General features: G+C 37.1%; 1 protein-coding gene across 6 annotated transcripts in view; it reads left to right on the forward strand.

The window, feature by feature from the left end:
* lrp2a (low density lipoprotein receptor-related protein 2a) overlaps positions 1-22,519 on the forward strand; it is a 113,398-nt gene that overhangs the window by 28,773 nt on the left and 62,106 nt on the right. For 4 of the 6 annotated variants that reach the window (XM_089133422.1, XM_089133419.1, XM_089133421.1 and 1 more), the window contains exons 15-31: positions 20-160; positions 306-509; positions 3,283-3,475; positions 5,879-6,004; positions 6,273-6,403; positions 8,627-8,764; positions 8,908-9,189; positions 9,727-9,966; positions 11,677-11,796; positions 12,041-12,157; positions 12,595-12,975; positions 15,363-15,377; positions 16,539-16,787; positions 17,977-18,188; positions 18,274-18,458; positions 18,597-18,825; positions 20,068-20,245. In XM_089133422.1, the coding sequence (XP_088989548.1) occupies positions 20-160; positions 306-509; positions 3,283-3,475; positions 5,879-6,004; positions 6,273-6,403; positions 8,627-8,764; positions 8,908-9,189; positions 9,727-9,966; positions 11,677-11,796; positions 12,041-12,157; positions 12,595-12,975; positions 15,363-15,377; positions 16,539-16,787; positions 17,977-18,188; positions 18,274-18,458; positions 18,597-18,825; positions 20,068-20,245 (3,141 nt within the window). The remainder of the gene's footprint in view (positions 1-19; positions 161-305; positions 510-3,282; positions 3,476-5,878; positions 6,005-6,272; positions 6,404-8,626; positions 8,765-8,907; positions 9,190-9,726; positions 9,967-11,676; positions 11,797-12,040; positions 12,158-12,594; positions 12,976-15,362; positions 15,378-16,538; positions 16,788-17,976; positions 18,189-18,273; positions 18,459-18,596; positions 18,826-20,067; positions 20,246-22,519) is intronic. The other 2 variants (XM_089133420.1, XM_039683439.2) reach the window with 1 other exon arrangement.

Consider the following 22,519-nt stretch of genomic DNA (forward strand, 5'->3'; position numbering starts at 1 on the left):
TGTTTGTTTGCTCGGCCAGTAAGTAACCCCTGTGGCCCTGATCGAGGAGGCTGTGAGCACATCTGTGTTCTGAGTCACAGAACTGATAATGGCGGTCTGGGATATCGCTGCCGCTGCCGGATGGGCTTCGATCTGCATGCTGACGGCAAGAGATGCGTTGGTAAGACAGATCTTAGTCACGCCTTGTGTCTGTTTCTTTGATTAGCATTTGCATCTTATTTTTTTATATATAATACATTAACCTTTTGAGATACAAGAACTTGATGTTTAAAGAAAACATATAATGAAAAATATGTCTCTTGCAGCTGTAAGGCAGTTTTTGCTGTTCTCCAGTCAGCTGGCGGTCAGAGGAATCCCCTTCAACCTGTCCACACAAGAAGACGTCATTCTACCTGTGACGGGAACTCCATCTTATTTTGTTGGAGTGGACTTCAGTGCTGCAGACGATTCAATTTTCTTCTCTGATACAGTGAAGGACATCATCTACAAACAGAAAGTTGATGGAACTGGTGAGAATGTATATAATATATATATATATATATATTAGAGCCAGACCGATATATCGGCAGGCCGATATTATCGGCCGATATTAGGCATTTTCCAAACTGTCGATATCGGCAGTTATAATGGCCGACAAATGAATATTTCAAAAATAAAATAAATCAGCTACTAATAATTACAGTACATTACGTTGTTACAGTGTAGTTGACTGACTGTCCTTTTATCTTTTGACAATGTGACTGAAGTATTTCTTTAATAGCACGTGACAGTTATAGCAATAAGACGTATCATCTCTCCTTGGCCTGTGAAAATGTAAATTTTACAATTTGCAGTATGACGTAATCCATTGCTAAATTATGGCTCATCATAGACTAGCTAACTACAAAGCTAGCTAATGCCACTATCATCAGTGGAAGACAGCAAACGTTAACATTAATGAGCTTTGGTTCCTCTGTTCTGTTGTCACAATAAAAGAAACAAGTTTCTTTTTAAAATGCATTATCATATTATTTTAGTTAAAACTCATACATAACTACAAATAACTAATGTTAGGGAAATCTGTTGCACGTTTCTGAAAAAAAAAATATATATCAGCTGATATATCGCAATATCGGATTTTAAAACCGACAAATATTTGTATCGGTATCGGCCTTCAAAATCCTTTATCGGTCGGGCTCTATTATATATATAATAGTTCTGTCAAACGATTAAAATATTTAATCGCGATTAATCGCATTAATGTCATAGTTAACTCGCGATTAATCGCACATTTTTATCTATTCTAAATGTCTTTTGATTTCTTTTTGTCCCATAATTTTTTTTCTCATTTTAATGCTCTTATCAACATGGAAAAGTGGATCGGCTTGTTTTGTGCCAATGTTTTTTATTGAAAACAACATTGGCATATACAGTTTTCAATTTCACACTAGCATTCTCACTTGGAGCAAATATTCTCTCACACAATGTAACACTGTCTATCAATAAAAGGATGAAAGAAATACAGATGAGGTCCATGCTTGGCCATCATCAAGTGGTATTTCAGACTGGAAGTGCTATGATAATGATAGCTCAGTTCACGACGACAAAACACACAGATCACTTTGGTCTCGTCAATGGAACCATTTGGCAACTTTTTAAAAGTATTCTTTCCATTCTTATTGGCATCCATTTCGGCGTCTCGCGCTCATCATCCAATCAAAACGTAACATTAACCTACTATTTGGCTGACTCGCAAGCCCAAGCAAGTGTGTGTGGCGTGCCCGTTGTTTTGTTTCCGGTCAAGCTAGATCCGCTCACGCTTTGGTCGATAAAGCAATAAAACGTCCTCGCGTACAAAGTTTGCTTGGCCAAAAAGGCTGTTAATCGCAAAACAAAAAAATGAATGCCGTTAAAATGTGTGTGTGTGTATATATATATATTATATTGCTTATATTCACTGAAATGTTCTTCAGTTCGAATTCTGTTATCTCATTCATTTTGCTGGTGAACAAAAGCACAAAATCTTTGATGAAATGTCCTTGACCTGTAGGCAGATAAAGCGAGAAACTGATACTCACTTGAATACTCCATTCAGCCCTCGGGATGTTTGCTGTGTGCCAACAACACATTTCGCTGCATGTGATCTCTGCTATCAGCTACCTTCAAAGGCCAACTACATGAGATAATGTGTTCGCTGGTGTTGGACTACATTTCTAAAATAAATCCAGGACACTAATACAGTCCTCCTCCTGACTCAACCCAAAAAATATAGACAGTTCATTTTATTCATCACTTTTAAGTTGGGAGGCAAGCAGCTTAGTACCAAAGGTCAGCCAGCGTGACCCAGAGCGGATGATTAGCGTTTCAGAAGGGGTAACACACATGGGAGCCTGGTACATTTTGGGGCAGGAAAATACAATTTTATGTTTGTTAGCTTTAAGTTTATCTTCACTACCATTCAAAACTGTCCAATATGATTGACAATTAGCTTGACTAACGTGACCTGTCAGAACTGATGCTATGCTTGGTATCTGTAAGATTTTTTTAATAGTTTCAAAATAAGTCTCTTATTCTCACCAAGGCTGCATTTATCTGATCAAAAATACATTCAAAACTGTAACGGTTAAAAATCTTTTTTTTTTTACATTTTTTTAAAAATAATTTTCCTGTGATGCGAAGCTGTATTTTCAGCATCATTACTCCAGGCTTCAGTGTCACATGATCCTTCAGAAATCATTATAATATGACGATTCGCTGCTCAGGAAACATTTCTTATTATTATCATCAATGTTGAAAACAAATATTTATTTGGATAAAACGTGATATTTTTTTTTTTCTGGATTCTTTAATGAACCGAAATTTCCAAAGAACAGCATTTATTTGAAATATAAATCTTTTATAATATTATTTTGATCACTATTGATCAATGTAATGCATCCTTGCTAAATAAAAGTATTAATGTCTTTAAAAAAAAAACTTACTGACCCCAAACTTTTGAACAGTAGTGTATATGCTAGTGTACTTATAAAAGTTCACAGAATTGGAAGTCCAAATTACAACTTATGATCCATATCAATTGGCTTTCGTCTTCGTTTTTCATCTGATATGCCCTCAACTTGGAAAGTTTCCCAACTTAAATACTTCCAATTTCAATAGTATGTATAGTTCACATGCCTCGTGCCAAAACAGGCACATTTTGCTGCAATCTGCATTGTTTCTTGCTTTCATAGCTCTTAAGTGTACATGCAGTATAGCAGTGGATAGCACTTTCATCTTTGTGTTTCTTTGCTTTAAACTGCACAGGCAGGGAGATCCTGGCAGCCAATCGGGTGGATGGTGTGGAAGATCTTGCTTATGACTGGATATCAAAGAACCTATACTGGACCGATCCACGGTACAGGAGTATATCTGTCATGAAGGTCGCGGATAAGTCCAGACGAGCCATTGTACGCAACCTCAACAACCCCAGATCCATAGTGGTCCATCCGGTGGCTGGGTGAGTCATTTATCAGCTAGTCTTGATATTGCTATTTTATATACATCAAAAAGAAAAGTAGTTAACACTGTGGCTCTCTTACAAAACTTAGTGAGCTACAGTACCTTGCTGTCCACCATATATATATACACTAGATGTCGCCTTGGCTACGGAAGTTCATTGCGACGAATGCGTCAATAGAGCCGCGATCATGGAACAGGGGAGCCCCTCCTCTTTAATGCATAAGTGTCAATGGAAATAAAATCAATATAAATCGTCATGAACGCGATTTTCTAGTTTTTTTTAGTTCGTACCAATGGTCAGACATCATTGAGTCCAGAGAAAATTAAAAAACTTTTTTTTTACATTCTTCCTAGTTCAGATTTGGTTCGTGTGAACATCCATACTCAACACAAAAATAGTACGAAAATCCCTGAATTCGAAGTACAGGCGGAGATAGCTAGCTACTTCGTCTGACAAGACCCCTGTTCCAAGATGGCGGCGGTTTTGACACATGCTTAGAACCTCAAGGCGACATCTAGTGCATATATCTATGGCTGTCTACAGGCTAAGTAGGCTGCTATCTTCTAGGAAGTGAAATCAAACCTAATAAGTGACCCGTTTAGAGTGCAGTGACCTTACTGACCCTGATGTTGTTCCAAACCTGTATGAGTTTCTTTCTTCTGTTAAACACAAAGGAAGATATTTTCAAGAAATGACTTCATTGACTTCCATAGTAGGAAAAAATTATTCTATGGAAGTCAATGGGTGCCTAACTGTCTGGTTACCAACATTCTTCAAAATATCTTCTTTTGTGTTGTACAGAAGAAAGAAACTCATACATGTTTGTAACAACATGAGGGTGAGTGAAGGATGACACAAGTTTCATTTTTGGGTGAACTATCCCTTTAATGGAAAAAAAGGATTATGTCAAATTTCAACAGACGCAATTCAGCGAGGAGCGTGAGCCATAAGCACAGCTTGGGGGAGCAAAGCTTTCACCTCGCTTCTCTGTTTCTCTAAGACCATGAAAATAAAATCGTGCCACTTGTGTCCAGTCACACCTTTCATAATGCAGGAGGAGGTGCCCAGCCATTCATAGATTGCTCCAGCTTTGAACCTGGCACAGATAAAAGAGCTCTTTATGTCGTGGTAGTGGGACATTTCCAATGGCTTCAAAGTCATGAGGCCTCTGGGCCCAGGAGACTAGATTAGTGCTGCATGAAGGCTGGTATTGTAGTGCACACTAAGAACTTGGCTTAACGGGGGAAAGCCCCGCAGGGCACTGTCTATACCTAACAGTTTATAAATAAAACCCAGCGGAAGGTTTCGAAAGTGTCCCCACCTATTAATTTGGCGAGGGCACAGGGGGAAGATTTGGGGTGATTTTTGCATTATGTCTTCACGCTCATGCTGTCCCAAACATGGATGACTTTTTGGCCACTCTTTTCAGTTTAATGAATGAGGACTGAAGCAGTCAAACTCCAAAATGGGTCCAAAAGAGTGGTCCATATGTGTTAGGAACAGACTGAAATGTAAGACCGAAACTTTGAGAGTGCATATCAAACAATTTCTGATTGTTTTTTTTTATTGAATTTTCATATAATACAAATATGACAAAACATCAACCACGCCCCCCCCCAAAATAATAATAATAATAATAATAAAATAAAAATAAAATAAAAACTCAGATTTTTATATAAAACAGGACCGTACCATAATAAGGCAGATTTGTGTAATAAAATAAAATAAAAAGCAACAACATTAGATAATGTATAACATGCATAAAATAATAATTACAAAAGATAAAGAGAATGACAAAAATAAGGTTAAAAGTCCAGAAAGTTACAATGTCACTTGTAATAAAATAGGGCGAAGAGAAGGTTCCAAAGCGTCCAGATATGGGGTCCAGACTTTGTAAAACTGGCCTGTTTTTCCCATGTAATACGTAAGTAAAGCGCTCCACGGGGATCAACTCAAAAATGATCTTGTACCATCCTTTAAGGGAAGGAGATTTATCACTGATCCAATTAAGTAAAATATTTTTCCTGGCAGCAAAGGAAAGAATATTATACAATTTCTTATTCAATTTCTGATTGTTAAAATTGTCTTTTGTATGTCTTTACAAATATGACGAATAAATATTCTGCCATTCAAAAGTTTGAGGTCGGTATGAGTTTTAAAATAAATGAATACTTAAACTTAGGAAGGTATTATATAAATAGTTTTGGAACTTTTAAGGTTATTTTGCATCCTTTTTGAACCGTGAAAGATTTATTCCCCATTCATTATAATTGCATGTAAAACAGCTTGTGTTCCTCTGAGGAAAGAAAGTAAAAGATTGACATTTGAATATTAATTTACAATATCTTCATGGGTGAACTATTTCTATTAAAGTCATGTATGTGTCTTTGTGTTTGGCAGTTATATTTTCTGGACCGACTGGTACCGCCCTGCGAAGATCATGCGGGCCTGGGGTGATGGGTCACATGCTCAGTCGATTGTAAACACCACTCTCGGCTGGCCCAATGGCCTGGCCATTGACTGGAGGTGAGTTGTATTTCCCAGAATGAAACCACAACAATACAGCATTCGTTTGTGCTCATAATACCACAAACAATAATCCATCTCTGTTTCATTCATAAATCTGCCTCTCTTTTACTTTGATGGCTTCCTAAAGCGTGACTCATCGTTGTTTGTTTTGTTGCACATTCAATGCACACCACTCCTAATCTCATTAAAACCATGATCGGACATAATCCTGTTTCTCAGCCTTGGCCTAAACCCCTCTGTTCTTGATCATGTCTCTGCCTCTCAGCGCCATGCGATTGTATTGGGTGGACGCCTTCTTTGATAAGATCGAGCACAGCAATTTCGATGGACAAAACAGACTGTCTTTGGAACGCATCACCCAGATCTCCCACCCATTTGGACTTACTGTATTTGGAGGTGGGTTTATCAATATACCTGTCTGTCTGTTTGTCTGCCTTTCTGTCTGTCTGTCTGCCTTTCTTTATATCTGTCTGTCTGTCTGCCTTTCTGTCTGTCTGTCTGCCTTTCTGTCTGTCTGTCTGCCTTACTGTCTGTCTGCCTTTCTGTCTGTCTATCTGTATGCCTGTCTGCCTGCCTTTCTGTCTGTATGTCTGTCTGCCTGCCTTTCTTTATGTATGTCTGCCTTACTGTCTGACTGCCTTTCTGTCTGTCTGTCTGTCTGCTTTTCTGTATGTCTGTCTGCTTTTCTGTCTGTCTGTCTATCTGTCTGTCTGCCTTACTGTCTGCCTGCCTTACTGTCTGTCTGCCTGCCTTTTTGTCTGAATGTATGTCTGCCTTACTGTCTGTCTGCCTCTTTGTCTGTCTGCATTTCTATCTGTCTGTCTGGCTTTCTGTCTGTATATATGTCTGACTTTCTGTCTGTCTGTCTGCCTTTCTATCTATCTATCTATCTATCTATCTATCTATCTATCTATCTATCTATCTATCTATCTATCTATCTATCTATCTATCTATCTATCTATCTATCTATCTATCTATCTATCTATCTATCTATCTATCTATCTATCTATCTATCTATCTATCTGTCTGTCTGTCTGTCTGTCTGTCTGTCTGTCTGTCTGTCTGCCTATCTATCTTTCTATCTATCTATCCATCTATCTATCTATCTATCTATCTATCTATCTATCTATCTATCTATCTATCTATCTATCTATCTATCTATCTATCTATCTATCTATCTATCTATCTATCTGTCTGTCTGTCTGTCTGTCTGTCTGTCTGTCTGTCTGTCTGTCTGACTTTCTGTCTGTCTTTCTGCCTATCTATCTATCTATCTATCTATCTATCTATCTATCTATCTATCTATCTATCTATCTATCTATCTATCTATCTATCTATCTATCTATCTATCTATCTATCTATCTATCTATCTATCTATCTATCTATCTATCTGTCTGTCTGTCTGTCTGTCTGTCTGTCTGTCTGTCTGTCTGTCTGACTTTCTGTCTGTCTATCTATCTATCTATCTATCTATCTATCTATCTATCTATCTATCTATCTATCTATCTATCTATCTATCTATCTATCTGTCTGTGTCTGTCTGTCTGTCTGTCTGCCTGCCTGCCTTTTTGTCTATCTATCTATCTATCTATCTATCTATCTATCTATCTATCTATCTATCTATCTATCTATCTATCTATCTGTCTGTCTGTCTGTCTGTCTGTCTGTCTGTCTGTCTGTCTGTCTGCCTAGATGTCTGACTTTCTGTCTGTCTGTCTGACTTTCTGTCTGTCTGTCTGCCTTTCTATCTTTCTATCTATCTATCTATCTATCTATCTATCTATCTATCTATCTATCTATCTATCTATCTATCTATCTATCTATCTATCTATCTATCTATCTATCTATCTATCTATCTATCTATCTATCTGTCTGTCTGTCTGTCTGTCTGTCTGACTTTCTGTCTGTCTGTCTGCCTTTCTATCTATCTATCTGTCTGTCTGTCTGTCTGTCTGTCTGTCTGTATGTCTGTCTGTCTGTCTGTCAGTCTATCAGTCTATCTGTCTGCCTTTTTGTCTATCTATCTATTTATCTATCTATCTGTCTGTCTGTCTGTCTGTCTGTCTGTCTGTCTGTCTGCCTTTCTGTCTGCCTTTCTGTCTGCCTTTCTGTCTGTCTATATGTCTGACTTTCTGTCTGTCTGTCCGTCTGCCTTTCTATCTATCTATCTATCTATCTATCTATCTATCTATCTATCTATCTATCTATCTATCTATCTATCTATCTATCTATCTATCTATCTATCTATCTATCTATCTATCTATCTATCTATCTATCTATCTATCTATCTGTCTGTCTGTCTGTCTGTCTGTCTGTCTGTCTGTCTGTCTGTCCTGAGATGCAGCTGACTTCTAAAAGCAGTCTAAATTAAACCCACAGACTGATGTACTTTTAATTTAATTAATCAATGTCTGTCATCATCACATTAGTCACACAGGCCTGTTCTTTGATGATTGATAGTCATTTCTGGTATCTGTGAAATGCAGGTAATCATGCAGCTTACTTAAACTTGTGTAGTTCGTCTGTGTTGAAAGATAAAAGGGCGTAAGTCAGAGTTCATGGACTGGTATTTCACAGAGATAGCTCGCTTGATTACATTAATGAAGTTTTCTGGTCCAGGTTACGTGTACTTCACCGACTGGCGGCTGGGTGGAATCGTGAGGGTCCGTAAAACAGACGGAGGGGAGATGATGATCATTCGCAGAGGGATCAGCCACATCATGCACGTCAAATCTTTCAACGCTGACACACAGATTGGTGAGATTCACTTTCATCTGTTTATTGATGAATTTACTTCACTCAAATTTTCCACAAACTGGTTTGTAAATCCCATTTATCCACATACAGGAAGCAGCTTGTGTGTTTAATCAATAATGTGCATTGCTTTTCACCCACAACAGGATCTAACTTCTGCAGCAGACAAACTAACCCAAATGGAGATTGCAGTCATTTCTGTTTCCCAGCACCATACTCCCAACGAGTGTGTGGCTGCCCGTATGGAATGAAGCTGGAAGCGAATCAGCAGACGTGTGTTGACGATCCATCCAATGAGCCGCCGACCCTCCAGTGTGGCTCAAACTCCTTCTCATGCACTAACGGGAAGTGTGTCCCTCAGAACTACCAATGTGACGGCGTCGATGACTGTCACGACAACAGTGATGAGGCCAACTGTGGCGCTAATAGTAAGGTTTAATATTTACATTCATTCACGCAAATGTGTATGCACGGAAAGCTGTGTGATATACATTTCAAATTGATGACAATTTTGCTGGCACAATACAATTATGCAACATCCTGAATTACATTTATGCTGTTGGCAGACATTTTTTTCCAGAGCAAATTACAGCAACAAAAACGGAAATAATCAATCAATGCCAAATCCCATCTTCAGACCTCAAGCCCCAAATCAACCAGTATATATTAGATAAATGGCACAGAATGGGAAGAATGGCAAGATTTTTTGAAATAAATCCTGTGGTAGGAAAAATAAGCATCTACCTTTTTAAATCCAGACATGATGAGTCGAATAGGCCATGCTTTACTGATTCATGGCCATGTATTGATGGGTAAAGATGTCTGTAAAATGTTTTTGGTTTGCCCAATTTTTAATGTCATGAGACAATGATTTTTTATCATGGCAGTACTTGTTTAGTAAGATGGACCCAGTCTTTTTCACTTGTAATGAAAATAAAAATCTCCCCCACTCTGCTGGCTCACAGATAACACATGCTCGCCCACTGCCTTCACCTGTGCCAATCAGCGCTGTGTGCCCAGAAGCTGGCACTGCGACGGACACAATGACTGTTTTGACGGCAGTGACGAGTGGGACTGTCCCACCCAGACCCCTGGCACTTGCCAGGCGGACCAGTTCAGCTGTGCCAACCATCGCTGCATCCCCCGCACATGGCTCTGTGACACCGACAATGACTGCGGAGACGGGTCCGATGAGACCGACTGTGGTGAGGCCTTGGCTACTGTTAATTGATTGTATAAACTCTTTTAGTTTATTCTTAGCTAAAAACACTTAGTTCTTTTAAAAAAAATGTGCTCATTTATGTATATTTACTCTGTTCAAGTAATAAAGTATTCTCGTGAGTGTATAATATGCCATTGAAAATACATACGGGTAAGGGGTTCTAATGTCGGTCGCCATGTTGCCCCTCCATCTTGAAAGTACATTAGCCAAAAAGGGACATACCCGTTAATTCAAGCTTCGCCTTTCGCGTTTACGTTTGAGTTAACACTCACGGACGAGGTCGAACTGGAAGCCATGTTAATCTTGGACTACATTGGCCACCGTAGGAGTTAAAACGAAATCGGAATTGAGAGGAACAGAAACTAATATTCACTGGATGCTCATATACCTTTTCACCGCTAGATGGGGGTAAAAATCACACAGTGTAGCTTTAAATTCTGATTGGATTTCAAAGTCGTTACAATTTTGTTTATATATTTGAATTTGAAGTGAGGTTGCAAACAGGATGCAGGAGTGCAAGGTTTTATAAGCCTTAGTTAAATAAACGCAGATCTGTACTAATCGTAGATTTGTACATATTTTCTTCCAGTTGACAGAAATGTAATTCAATAAATTCACCTTGCTCTAATTCCATGTCCACTTCCTGTGGGGGTGGGCAATTCTAATTCCAACTCATTAGTTGAAAGGAAACCAGTTCTTAAGCAATGTTTTGCGGAAGTTTGAATACTTAAAGGGATAGTTCACTTTTAAATAAATTTTTGGTATGTTTTAGCTTACCTCAAGGGCATCCAAGATGTAGGTGTCTTGTTTCCGCAGTAGTTTCAATTTTAATATTTTTAGGTCAAACCGTTCATATAATGGAGACCTATGGTCACCACCTCAAAGAGCATGCATAGAGAAGTCCAAATTAAACATGATTTAATGACTTGCAAATATAAGTACACACTGATGGCCTAAGACACGAAACGAGCGGTTTTCATCTTGGATGCCCTTGAGGTAAGCTAAAACATACCAAAAATGTATTTCAAAGTGAACTATCCCTTTAAGGTTTGGGGTTTTGGGAACTTCCTAGCCTTAAGCACAGAATAGTGAAGCATGTCTTAGTGATCACAGTTAACCAGGACTGATAAGACAAAATCAGAGGGAGATCCGCGTCAATCTGTGGATTGTTATGCATATTTATAAATATATTTAAAAAGTTTGGAAATCATAAAATGAACTCATGCTGCATATTTATCATCAAATAATGTTAAAACAAAATGATCTGAACTATGTGCTGTTCATATTAATTTCACAGCACTATATTCTTACTGTATGTGAACAATTTGTCAATTTTTATTTCTCTTACCTCTGGTTTCACAGACAAGGCTTAAATCTAGTCCCAGACTAAACTGCATGTTTGAGCTGTTTTAACTGAAAGCAACTTGCTCTGAGATAACTCAAATATGTTAGAGATAACTCAAGCTCTTTTTTTCTAAGGCACATTTATTAAAGCTACTTAATTGTCCTAATTGAGGCCTAATCCTGAGTTAATCCAAGCCCTGTCTGTGAAACCAGGCCTTAATGTATTTAAAGAGAAACATCTGAGACAAAGTTGATTTTGAATAAAACATACTGTAAGTTAGAAGTCTCTTGAGCTTTGAATGGGCTACTTCTGAGCAATGAACTTTTCTTGTGGTGTTACTTTCTCTAGATTCTCTTGGCACATGCCACCCTGGTCAGTTCCAGTGTCCGGACCACCGCTGCATTGACCCCAGTTACGTGTGTGATGGAGACCGAGACTGTGCAGACGGGGCGGACGAACAGGGATGTGGTGAGAGTTCATTCTATGCATTTAACCTGCAATATTGTTTAGCTTAGAATTGCAGAACGTACTTCTAAAATGGTAATGGTATTTTATTTCTTTACAAATTAAATGTATTTCAACATGAACCAGACATGGCCGTGCCAATTATGAATTATCTATGCGCACAAATGTAACTTTCACGGTATAAACAATATGATAGAATCTCTAATGGATGTTCAATTTTTAATTAGTAATTCTTTTTGATCATCAGTGTACAACTGCACAGCCTATGAGTTCAAGTGTGTAAACGGGCATCAGTGTGTCAACTCATACTACCGATGTGATGGGGTGTTTGACTGCAACGATCGCTCGGATGAATCTGGCTGTCGTAAGTATGAAAAAATTAATTTTAAGTTTGTCTTTTAGAACTTCAGTATGTCTTTCAATCATGATAATTGTGTAGGACATTGCATTGCGTATGAAATATGGAAATGGGTGACGTCCACTTTACACATTCTATAACCTAACAGTCTACAAATACTCGAATTAGAGTTACCTGACATGTAGTTGCAAATTAATGAGAGTTAATTGACTATTAGTTAGTAGAATGTCTAAAGTGGATTATCGAAATACAGTGTAACCTGATTTTTCTAAAGAAAATAATGTTATGTAATGTTATACTATTTTTTGTTAAAATTTGGATTAAAATAGAACCATCTTCTTTATTCATTGAATTAAACATTTATGTTAAACCTCAGGAAACCCTAACATCTGTCTTGGATTGTCTTGCATGCATTAACTTAGCATGACCTTTGACCCTTCCAGCCACTAGGCCACCCGGCATGTGTCACCACGAGAGTGAGTTTCAGTGCCAGTCAGACGGCAGTTGCGTTCCCTCGAGCTGGGAGTGTGACGGGCACCCAGACTGTGAAGATGGCTCAGACGAACACCACGTCTGCCCGCCGAGGACATGTCCCACCTCACAGTTCCGCTGCGATAATGGGAACTGTGTTTTCCACGGCTGGATATGTGACGGAGATAATGACTGTCGGGATGGCAGCGATGAGCGAGACTGTCCCACGCCACCGTTTCGCTGTCCCAGCTGGCAGTGGCAGTGCCCAGGACACAGTGTGTGTGTTAACCTCAGCAGGGTGTGCGACAACACTCCAGATTGTCCCAATGGGGCGGACGAATCCCCTCTCTGCAGTAAGTCGCGCCATATGTTTTACTGAGATTTGCAAGACATATACAGTACACTACCATTCAAAAGTTTTGGGTCAGTACGATTTTTTAAAGGGCGTTTCTTAGGCTCACCAAGGCTGCATTTATTTGATCAAATAAACAGAAACAGATATATTGTGAAATATATTTGACACAATATCATATATAAAGATGTAAAGTGTCATTTATTTCGCTGATGGCAAATCTGAATTTTCAGCATCATTACTCCAGTCTTCAGTGTCACGTGATCCTTCAGAAATCATTCTAATATGATGATTTGCTTCTCAAGAAACATTTATTGTTATTATCAGTATTTTATCATATTTTTGTGGAAAACAGGTTACAGAAATTTTTAAAAACAGCATTTGTTTGAAATGTTTTGTAACAATATCTTTCCTGTCACTTTATATATATATATATATATATATATAATATATATACTTTTCCAAAAAATTGTATGTTACTGACCTCAAACTTTTGACAAGTAGTCCATAAACTGTATAAAGAATTTTGACAGTTTTTGTTAAGATTAGACGTTGATGGTTGCTTTTAGCAATAAGCTCCCTAATGAACTTCTGGGCTTGTTCTAAAACTTAAAGCAACACTAAGTAAGATTTTTTACCTTAAAATAACGTTTCCAAAATCGTTTCAGTTGTTCATTAAGTAGTAACAGGGTGAAAGGCACTTCTGGATTCGCTTTGCGGTCCTATATCTGCTATAACCACCCTATGTAAGAGTGCCAGATCGGGTCGCGTTTCTGTAGTTCTAATGAGACGTAAGAAAACTACAAATTTGACTTACTACACGTCAAACGTTACAATAGTCATTATTTTGTTTTTCTTTGTTTCTGATGTCGCAATACATCATACTTTAATGAAATCATGTAACATACTCTACCTTGTCTGTGGACATCGTTCATTCCAAAGCCAGTGTTGATAAACAACGAGTCTGTGTACGACAGTACGATGCGCTAGGCTAAATTAATAATGGACAATTACGCTTTCAGCCTGTAGGGCGACCACAGAGGAAAAGTTACTTGGTGTTGCTTTAATGAGCTGCCGATGTAGGTAGACATTCTTACATTACATATCATGTTCACTGAGTTGCTGCTTATGTAGTTTTCTAAATTGATCTAGATGATTTTTCATTCATGCTTAGACAGTGGACAGCAGCAGGCAATCTCATTGGGTTTGAGAACACGGCCCTGGTTTTTAAAATGAATTAATTAAATAAAAAAATGTCGGTGTATATGGATTGGAATAGTTGTTTGGATAAATACTAATGAGGGTTGAAACAGCTTCCCAAAACGATTAGCCATTATTGTACATCAACATGACATAAACAGCCCTTATTCTGCAGATCAATCCCACAAGTATATATTCTGCTTTGTCTCATTTAAACAGTGCTAATGCTTATGGTTGAAACATGGTTGAAAGTCTACACTTTCATTTGATACAGGTTCCTGTGTTTAGTACCTTTGTTAAGTTTAAACCCACAGATGTTGTTGATTACCACAGAAAATAATTGTTATACCTCATTCATAAAAAAGTGAACACCTTCGCTCTTCCAATGGGGCATTGCATTACATCTGAATACATATTAAAATACACAGTTTCATGATGTTTGTTACTGCTGAAACTAAAACTATTAAAAATGTTTTCGTTAATTGAGATAAAGCTGAGGGAAAAACTTAAACTTGCACTTAAAAACTAAAGAAAGAACATTAGAAATGCTCCCTTGGTAATTAACTGATATAAAATTAGCTTAAGTTAAAGTACTAAAATAAAACTAAAATTGAAATTAAAATAAATTATAAAAATTAGGGCTGTCAAACGATTAATCGCGATTAATCGCATCCAAAATAAAAAGTTTGTGTTTACATAATACATGTGGGTGCACTGCGTATAATTATTTTGTATATATATAAATACACACATAATGTGTGTATATTTATATATATAAAATAATTATACACACTACACACACATATATTATGAAACAACCTTTTTATTTTGGATTGCGATTAATCGTGATTAATCGCTTGACAGCCACAGAACTCACTCAATTGTGAGTTTCTATAAACAAGATTTAATCGAAATTATTTTCTGTGCTAATCAAAAGCATGCCCCAGATGCTGTCGTTTCGTGTATTGAATAAAGAAGAACATTAATTTACATTGAAATCTTTCATCTTTCTCTTGATATTGAAACTATTAAATAGCAATTGATGTGGTCGGTCAGTTGATTCCAATAGAATGTTGTCTGTGTTATGAATCCCATTTGCCATCAAATCATGCATGTGTTTAGCAAATCTGGAAATTAACATTGAAATGATCTGTGATTTTCCTTCCATGTTGCCTTCCCTTCTCACAGATGAGCCCTTACCAGGTAGGCTGAATCCCTAATCACCCACAATCCTCTGCATGAAGCACTAATCTATCCCAGAATCTGCCTGGCTATACTCACTAACCATCAGTGTGTGTCTGAATATGACAAAATTGTGTGTGTTTAGCATTATAGAGATGTAGTTTGTAGTACTATTTACATGTGTTAGTCCATAGAAATGGTACACAACCACTGATGGATCTCACCCAATACCAGTTCCAGAAACAAGGACAATGGATTTAAATAGTAAACATGAGGGCTGGGGAATATATTGAATATTCACAATATATCTGCAATGATCATCATGAACATTAACTCTTTGCCAACCTGTGTTTAAAAAAAAAAAAGAAAAAGTTGTCAGTCAGCGCCTTTTTTTTTTTTACAATTATTTTCATAAAATTTCATGCATTACTTTTTGATCAAGGCTTGAAAGTGGGTAATTTTGTTTTTATACCTCTTTGTGGGTTTGACATTTCATACGGTAACATGCCTAGATAATTTTTAACTTTTGAGTTCTACTGTATCATTATCTTTGAGATACTCTTATAGTTTTATGTTGAATTAGTTCTTATTTTTAAAATTTCTGTTTTTATTTTAATTATTTGTTAAGTCTTTTTTTGTTTATTTTTGTCTTTTTTGTTGTTGTTGAAAATGTTTTTTATGTTCTAATATGTAATTTAATACTTTTTTTGTTTTTTTAGTGTCTCAGTTATAGTTTTAGTTATTTAAGTACATAAAGTTGAATTAAATTAAAATTATTTTTTTTTATTTATATAAGTTTTTTTGTTTTTAGAAGTATTTTTTTTTTTTTTTTCAGAAGTGTATTTATCTCAGTTAACATTTATTTTAAGTAAAAAAAAAATTGTTTTTTGTATGACCACTGTACGATTTGTTTTTAGTTTTAGTTAACTGAAATACATTTTAAAGTCAATGATCAAAAATGGCTGTTTAATCACAAAAATGGTTTATCTGAATGAAAAAAACAAATTTTCTTGCGGTTTTAGAATAAATATGCAAATATAGATATTTTGTTTAATTCATATTGCCCAGTCCTAGTAAGCCCTTTAATGGTTGTCCTTACCATGTTCCCACAATACCTTGTGTCTTCATGCATATGATATGCTTCACATTGGCATTCATCTTGACTTTTCTGCTTGGTCGTAGATCAGGAGAGCTGCTCGGATAACAACGCGGGCTGCACTCACGGCTGCATCCAGGGCCCGTTTGGAGCCCAGTGCACCTGTCCCATTGGCTACCAGCTGAGCAACGACTCAAAGACGTGTGAGGACATGGACGAATGCCATCCTCTGGGCGTCTGCAGTCAGCACTGTTTCAACGAGAGAGGCTCCTTCCGATGTCACTGCCAGGACGGATACACTCTGGAGGCAGACGGACGCACCTGCAAGGCCTCAGGTTTGTGCGTCTCCTCTGAGCTTTGTGATCTCTGAGCGAGTGGAGCCATGCTCGGTCTCTGAGGGCCGACTGGACCAGCTCAGCTGGGTCTGGTGCAGCTTCTCGGATTACCACAGATAAGACAAATAACATATATGTCAGTCACAAACTTTCTTACGGGGGTAATTAGGAGGTAATCACCAAACAAAGGGTTGTTTATGAGCTCTGCCGCTGACAAGAGCCCATTCCCTTGAGATAACCTGTTGAAAAATGCTGTCATCCGATATACCTCGTCTTCTTTCTGAATGTTGCTTTTCAACGGGACTCTTTTTTTTTATCCTACTATTTGGCTTTGTTAGATATGTCTTGCATAGTTTTATAACTGAGAGCTGATACATGAAGAAAGTTTGGATTCGGTTCGAGTCCTGCGAGGTTATTTGATACGTTTTGAGATAATTGCGATCATTGTGGACTTCGTATTTGGATGGTAATATGTGATTAAAGTATAAAACACAAAATGCTTACATTCCAGGCTGAAGTTGGACAGAAAAAAGTTGGAATTATGTTCGTCATGATGGCGAAACATGATAAGACGGATTATGCTTGAATGAATGGAGTTTGAGTTTTATTTACAAAATGGACATTTGAATGAATTTCATTTCAAAACTAAAAGTTTTTCTAAATGGATGAATATGACTGGATATGATCGCACAATATATATATATATATATATATATATACGTATATATATATATATGAAGAGTTCAGATGCAAAAGCCTCTAAGTGCCATTTGAAATTTTCTTCTAAAATGACCATTTTTATCAAGCTTGTATATTTAAGTTCAGTAATTTCACTTAAATGGCAATGAAGATTACCTATTAATTCTCATTTAAGTGAAATTACTGAACTTAAATATACAAGCTTGATAAAAATGGTCATTTTAGAAGAAAATTTCAAATGGCATTTAGAGGCTTTTGCATCTGAACTCTTCATATATAATTATATATATATCATTTCAAATAAATGTTGTTCTATTTCTACTAACTTAAGCATCATATAATTAGCATATTATAATGATTATTAAAGGATCATGTGACACTGAAAACTGGAGTAATGTTGCAGAAAATTCAGAAAAAAATAGATATTTTAAATTGTAATAATATTTCACATTATTCTATTCTGTTCTGCATTCCTTTGTCAATCTGGCAGGATCTCGAGAGGCCTTGCTCTTAGTGGCGAGTCGGAATCAGATTATATCAGACGACATCCTCGCTCAGCCAAACGCTATTAGGTCTCTTGTGCGAGACGGCCGCAACATCGTAGCGGTGGATTTCGACTCAGTTACAGATCGTATTTACTGGTCTGACACCACCCAGGACAGAATATGGAGCGCTCACAAAAACGGAAGCGACCGCACCGTGGTGAGTGACACAAGCGCTGCTCCGGCACCCTTACAGTAAACATGAACCATCAACCCCCAAAAATATCATTTCTCTTCCCTGCCAGATCTTTGATAGTGGAGTGACCGTCACCGAGAGTCTCGCCGTAGACTGGATTGGCAGAAACCTGTATTGGACAGACTACGTTTTGGAGACCGTAGAGGTGTCCAAACTAGACGGATCCCACAGAACAGTGTTGATTAGTGAAAACGTGACCAATCCAAGAGCTCTGGTTGTTGACCCTAGAAATAAGTAAGACATTTAATAAGTACATTGAGGAAAAAAAACTATTTTCACTCAGGAAATTGGTGTATAGTATATAAAATGAATTTAAATGACCATTGGTTGAAAAACGAAATCCCAGTTTGGCCTTTTCTATATGTATTTCAGCACGCACCTCATGTTTTGGACTGACTGGGGCAGAAATCCTCGCATTGAGAGAGCCAGCATGGATGGGAAGTTAAGGACTACGATCATCAGCAATAAACTTTATTGGCCCAATGGCTTAACAATTGACTACCCCAACAATCTGCTTTACTTTGCCGACGCTTACCTAGACTTCATTGACTACTGTGATTACGATGGAAAGAACCGAAAACAAGTGTTGGCCAGTGATTTGGTGAGACTTTTTGTTTTATGTGCACATTTATGTTTATGATTCTGTAGCTTTGCATGAACAATACTGTACACTTCCTTAGTGTTTTTGTCTTGTTTTCCAGGATAAATATCTAAACTTTCTTGAATCAAGAAATAATTACTTGAGATGCAATATGACATGATAATAAGTAATGTGTTCTGAAAAATATATAAAAAATATCTGCCAGTGGGGTAAGAAAATTAAAAATGCAGTAATTCAAAGGGAAAAAAAACTTGCCTTATTCGTCTTATGTCATTTAACGTTTAAAGCAAATGTAAATTTATTTAAGAATGTTTATATATTTGTACTGGAAAACACAAAAAAATATCAAGTAAGAAAAGTTTTTTTTTTTCATTGCAAGGGAAATATGTTGCTATTTCAAAAAAGTAACATTTGGGCAGGAACTCAGCAATGATTTAAATTCGGGATTTAATGTTTAAATACTAGGCCATAAAATGTTTAGTAGAAAGTATGTGAACGCAGATGCACAGTGTTTAATCGAATGCATACAATGCATTTAAATTTTATGGGCGAATGCAACTATCTCTCTGAATGTCTTAACGATCAACATTAGGGCTGTGAAGCGATTAATCGCGATTAATCGTATCCAAAATAAAAGTCTGTGTTTACATAATATATGTGTGTGTGTAGTGTGTATAATTAATTTGTATATATAAATACACACATATGCATGTACATATTTAAGAAAAATGTGTTGTTAATATATCAAATATTTATGATTATTTATAAATATATTAAGTATATACATGCAAATATTTATTAAATATATACATGCATGTGTGTGTATTTATATATACAAAATAATTATACACACTACACACACTTATATTATGTAAACATAGACTTTTATTTTGGATGCGATTAATCGCGATTAATCATTTCACAGCCCTAATCGACAGTAGAGTGCATAGAAATCTTCTCAGCTTTTGGTCACATGATTAAGCATGACTTTTGCAAACCCTACCATTTTCCCTCCATGTCCTTGCAATGCTCCATTCCCATTTAAATGTACTATTTGCTAATATATATATATATTATAATATATAATAAATAATATATTTGCTAATGCAATATAAACTCTAGTTCGTGTATCTATTTTAACGTACTTGCATAAAGTATCTTGCACAATTATGAATGATTGTTTTTTTTCTTTCATATTTACCATGTGAATAAATAAGATACCTCTTGTTTCTCAATGAAAAGGTACTTCAACATCCCCACGCAATTACCATTTTTGAGGATTTTGTCTATTGGACCGACAGATACGTCAACCGCGTGATCCGGGCCAACAAGTGGCACGGACAGAACCAGACGGTGATGCTGTATAATCTGCCCCAGCCCATGGGTCTGGTGGCACTTCACCCTGCCAGACAGCCTGCAGGTACAGCGCTTCACAACAGATAAACTTCCTGCTATCAAAGTGTTATTGTTAGGATTAAATGCAGCAAGCATTTCTGGAAGCCACTCCGATAAGAAAAAACATCTGTAAAGGGTTGAATAATAAGAGCTTTTTGCCACGCTGGCTAAAAGGGAAAGTCATTTCTTTGGTAACACTTTATTTTACCGTGTCATTGTTACATGTTACATGCACAGTAGTTACTGTAGTAATAACTATAAATTATGCCTTAAAGGAACACTCCGACTTTTTGGGACTTTAGCCTATTCACCTTACCCCCCAGAGTTAGATAAGTCCATACATACCTTTTTCATCTCCGTGCGTGCTATAAGTCTGTTTGACGCACCCACCGCTAGCCTAGCTTAGCACAAAGACTGGATGTGAATGGTTGCAGCTTTCATACTAATCCAAATGAGTGACAAAATAACGCAAACGTTTTCCTATTTACATGTTGTGGTTTGTATAGTCACAGAGTGTGCAAATATCAAGGCCATATGAGACACAGACATCTTTTGACCGTATAAATACTATATTTTCTGAAGGGGAAGCACTGCTACTTGGGCAGAGTGATAACAATCACCTGAGACGCACCGTGACGAGGAGCAGAGTTCGCTTCGCTCAGCGTTGGAATAAAGAGTCAGCAATTACTAACGTTAGATAGAAAAGCATAGTTTATCATGGGTGTTTACTTTATTGTATGAGCTGTGACAATAAACAGGGGAGACCAGGTAATACAGTACCATTTTTCATTGATTTCCAACCAAAAACGCACCCAGATTTATAAATATCACATGAATAAATAATTATTATTACAGGAATCAATATATTTTAAATGCAATTTAACCAAATGAACCAAATGTATTCAACAGTAGCCTACATAATATACAGTATTGCATTACTATAGGATAGAATAAGGGGAAAGTAATAGCACAAATTGTTTTTGCACAATGAACTCACAGCCTATCGTACCCTTTTGCACGCTCAAGTTCGTTATTTCCATGGTTATTTCAAATTTAGGCTACTAGGCGCGCCGCGCGCAGGGTGCAAGTTCAACGCGGTAAACGCGCTCGTTTTTTTTCCCCAAGCGCGTCCGCACCGCATCAATAAAAACATATTCATACCCTAATCATATAATAGTGTCACTAACGTTACATTAGATCTGGCTAAAGGCACTGTTACAGTAGGTCATCTAAAAACATAACGGAACACTTACCTCAGCCGCAGGTGATCCAATGTCCTGTCTGTGCTATCGATGGGATGGCCGTATCCTTCAGCACATTATGGTCCGTGTGGCAAATTCCATTTTTTCAAAATAGTCGTCCTCATTGAAATGTACCGAGCAAACATAATGTCCCTTGATAATCTATTTAGGTGTGTTTGGATAAATATCCAGAGTAAGTTAGCCATTTCTTCATCCAGTCAGCGTTTTTAGTTGGAATTCTGTGAAACATGGTATTATCTCCCCTGTTTACTGTCGCAGCTATTTACAATAGAGCGAAAACCCATGACTCTAAACTACGCTTTTACTATTTATAAATTGCTGACTCTATTACCCAAACACCGAGCGAACTCTCCGCTCCTCACCACGGCGTGTCTCCGGTGATGCGGTTATTACGCCGTCAAAGTAGCAGTGCTTCGCCTTCAGAGAATAGTTCCCAGGTTTTATACGGTTAAAAGATGTCTGTGTCTCATTTGACTTTGTTATTTGTACATTATGTGACTATACAAATCACAACATGTAAATAGGAAAACGTTTGCGTTATTTTGCCACTCATTTGGATCAGTATGAAAGCTGCAACCAGTCACATCGAGTCTTTGTGCTAAGCTAGGCTAGCGGTGGGTGCGTCAAACAGACTTATAGCACGCACGGAGATGAAAAAGGTATGTATGGACTTATCTAACTCTGGGGGGTAAGGTGAATAGGCTAAAGTCCCAAAAAGTCGGAGTGTTCCTTTAACAAAATATTACATGCTTTTAAACTTAAACCAAACCCTCATTCTTTACCTAACCCTATAAATATACTAAGTTTATTATTACTCAGTACTTAAATGTATAATTACACTGGAATACTGACACCTTAAAATATTACACTGTAACAATGAAACCTTAAAATAAACGGTAACGCTTCCTTTTACAGTCCAGTTACCCATGTAAATACTATGTACTTATTTTATTAAATACAATTACTGGGTAATAACTAGTACTAACCCTGAACCTAACCCTAAATCTACCCCTGTTCCATGTACTTATCTTATATTA

This window comes from Pimephales promelas, chromosome 7, assembly GCF_988280905.1.
Source record: "Pimephales promelas chromosome 7, fPimPro1.hap1.1, whole genome shotgun sequence".
NCBI classification, from domain to species: Eukaryota; Metazoa; Chordata; class Actinopteri; order Cypriniformes; family Leuciscidae; genus Pimephales; species Pimephales promelas.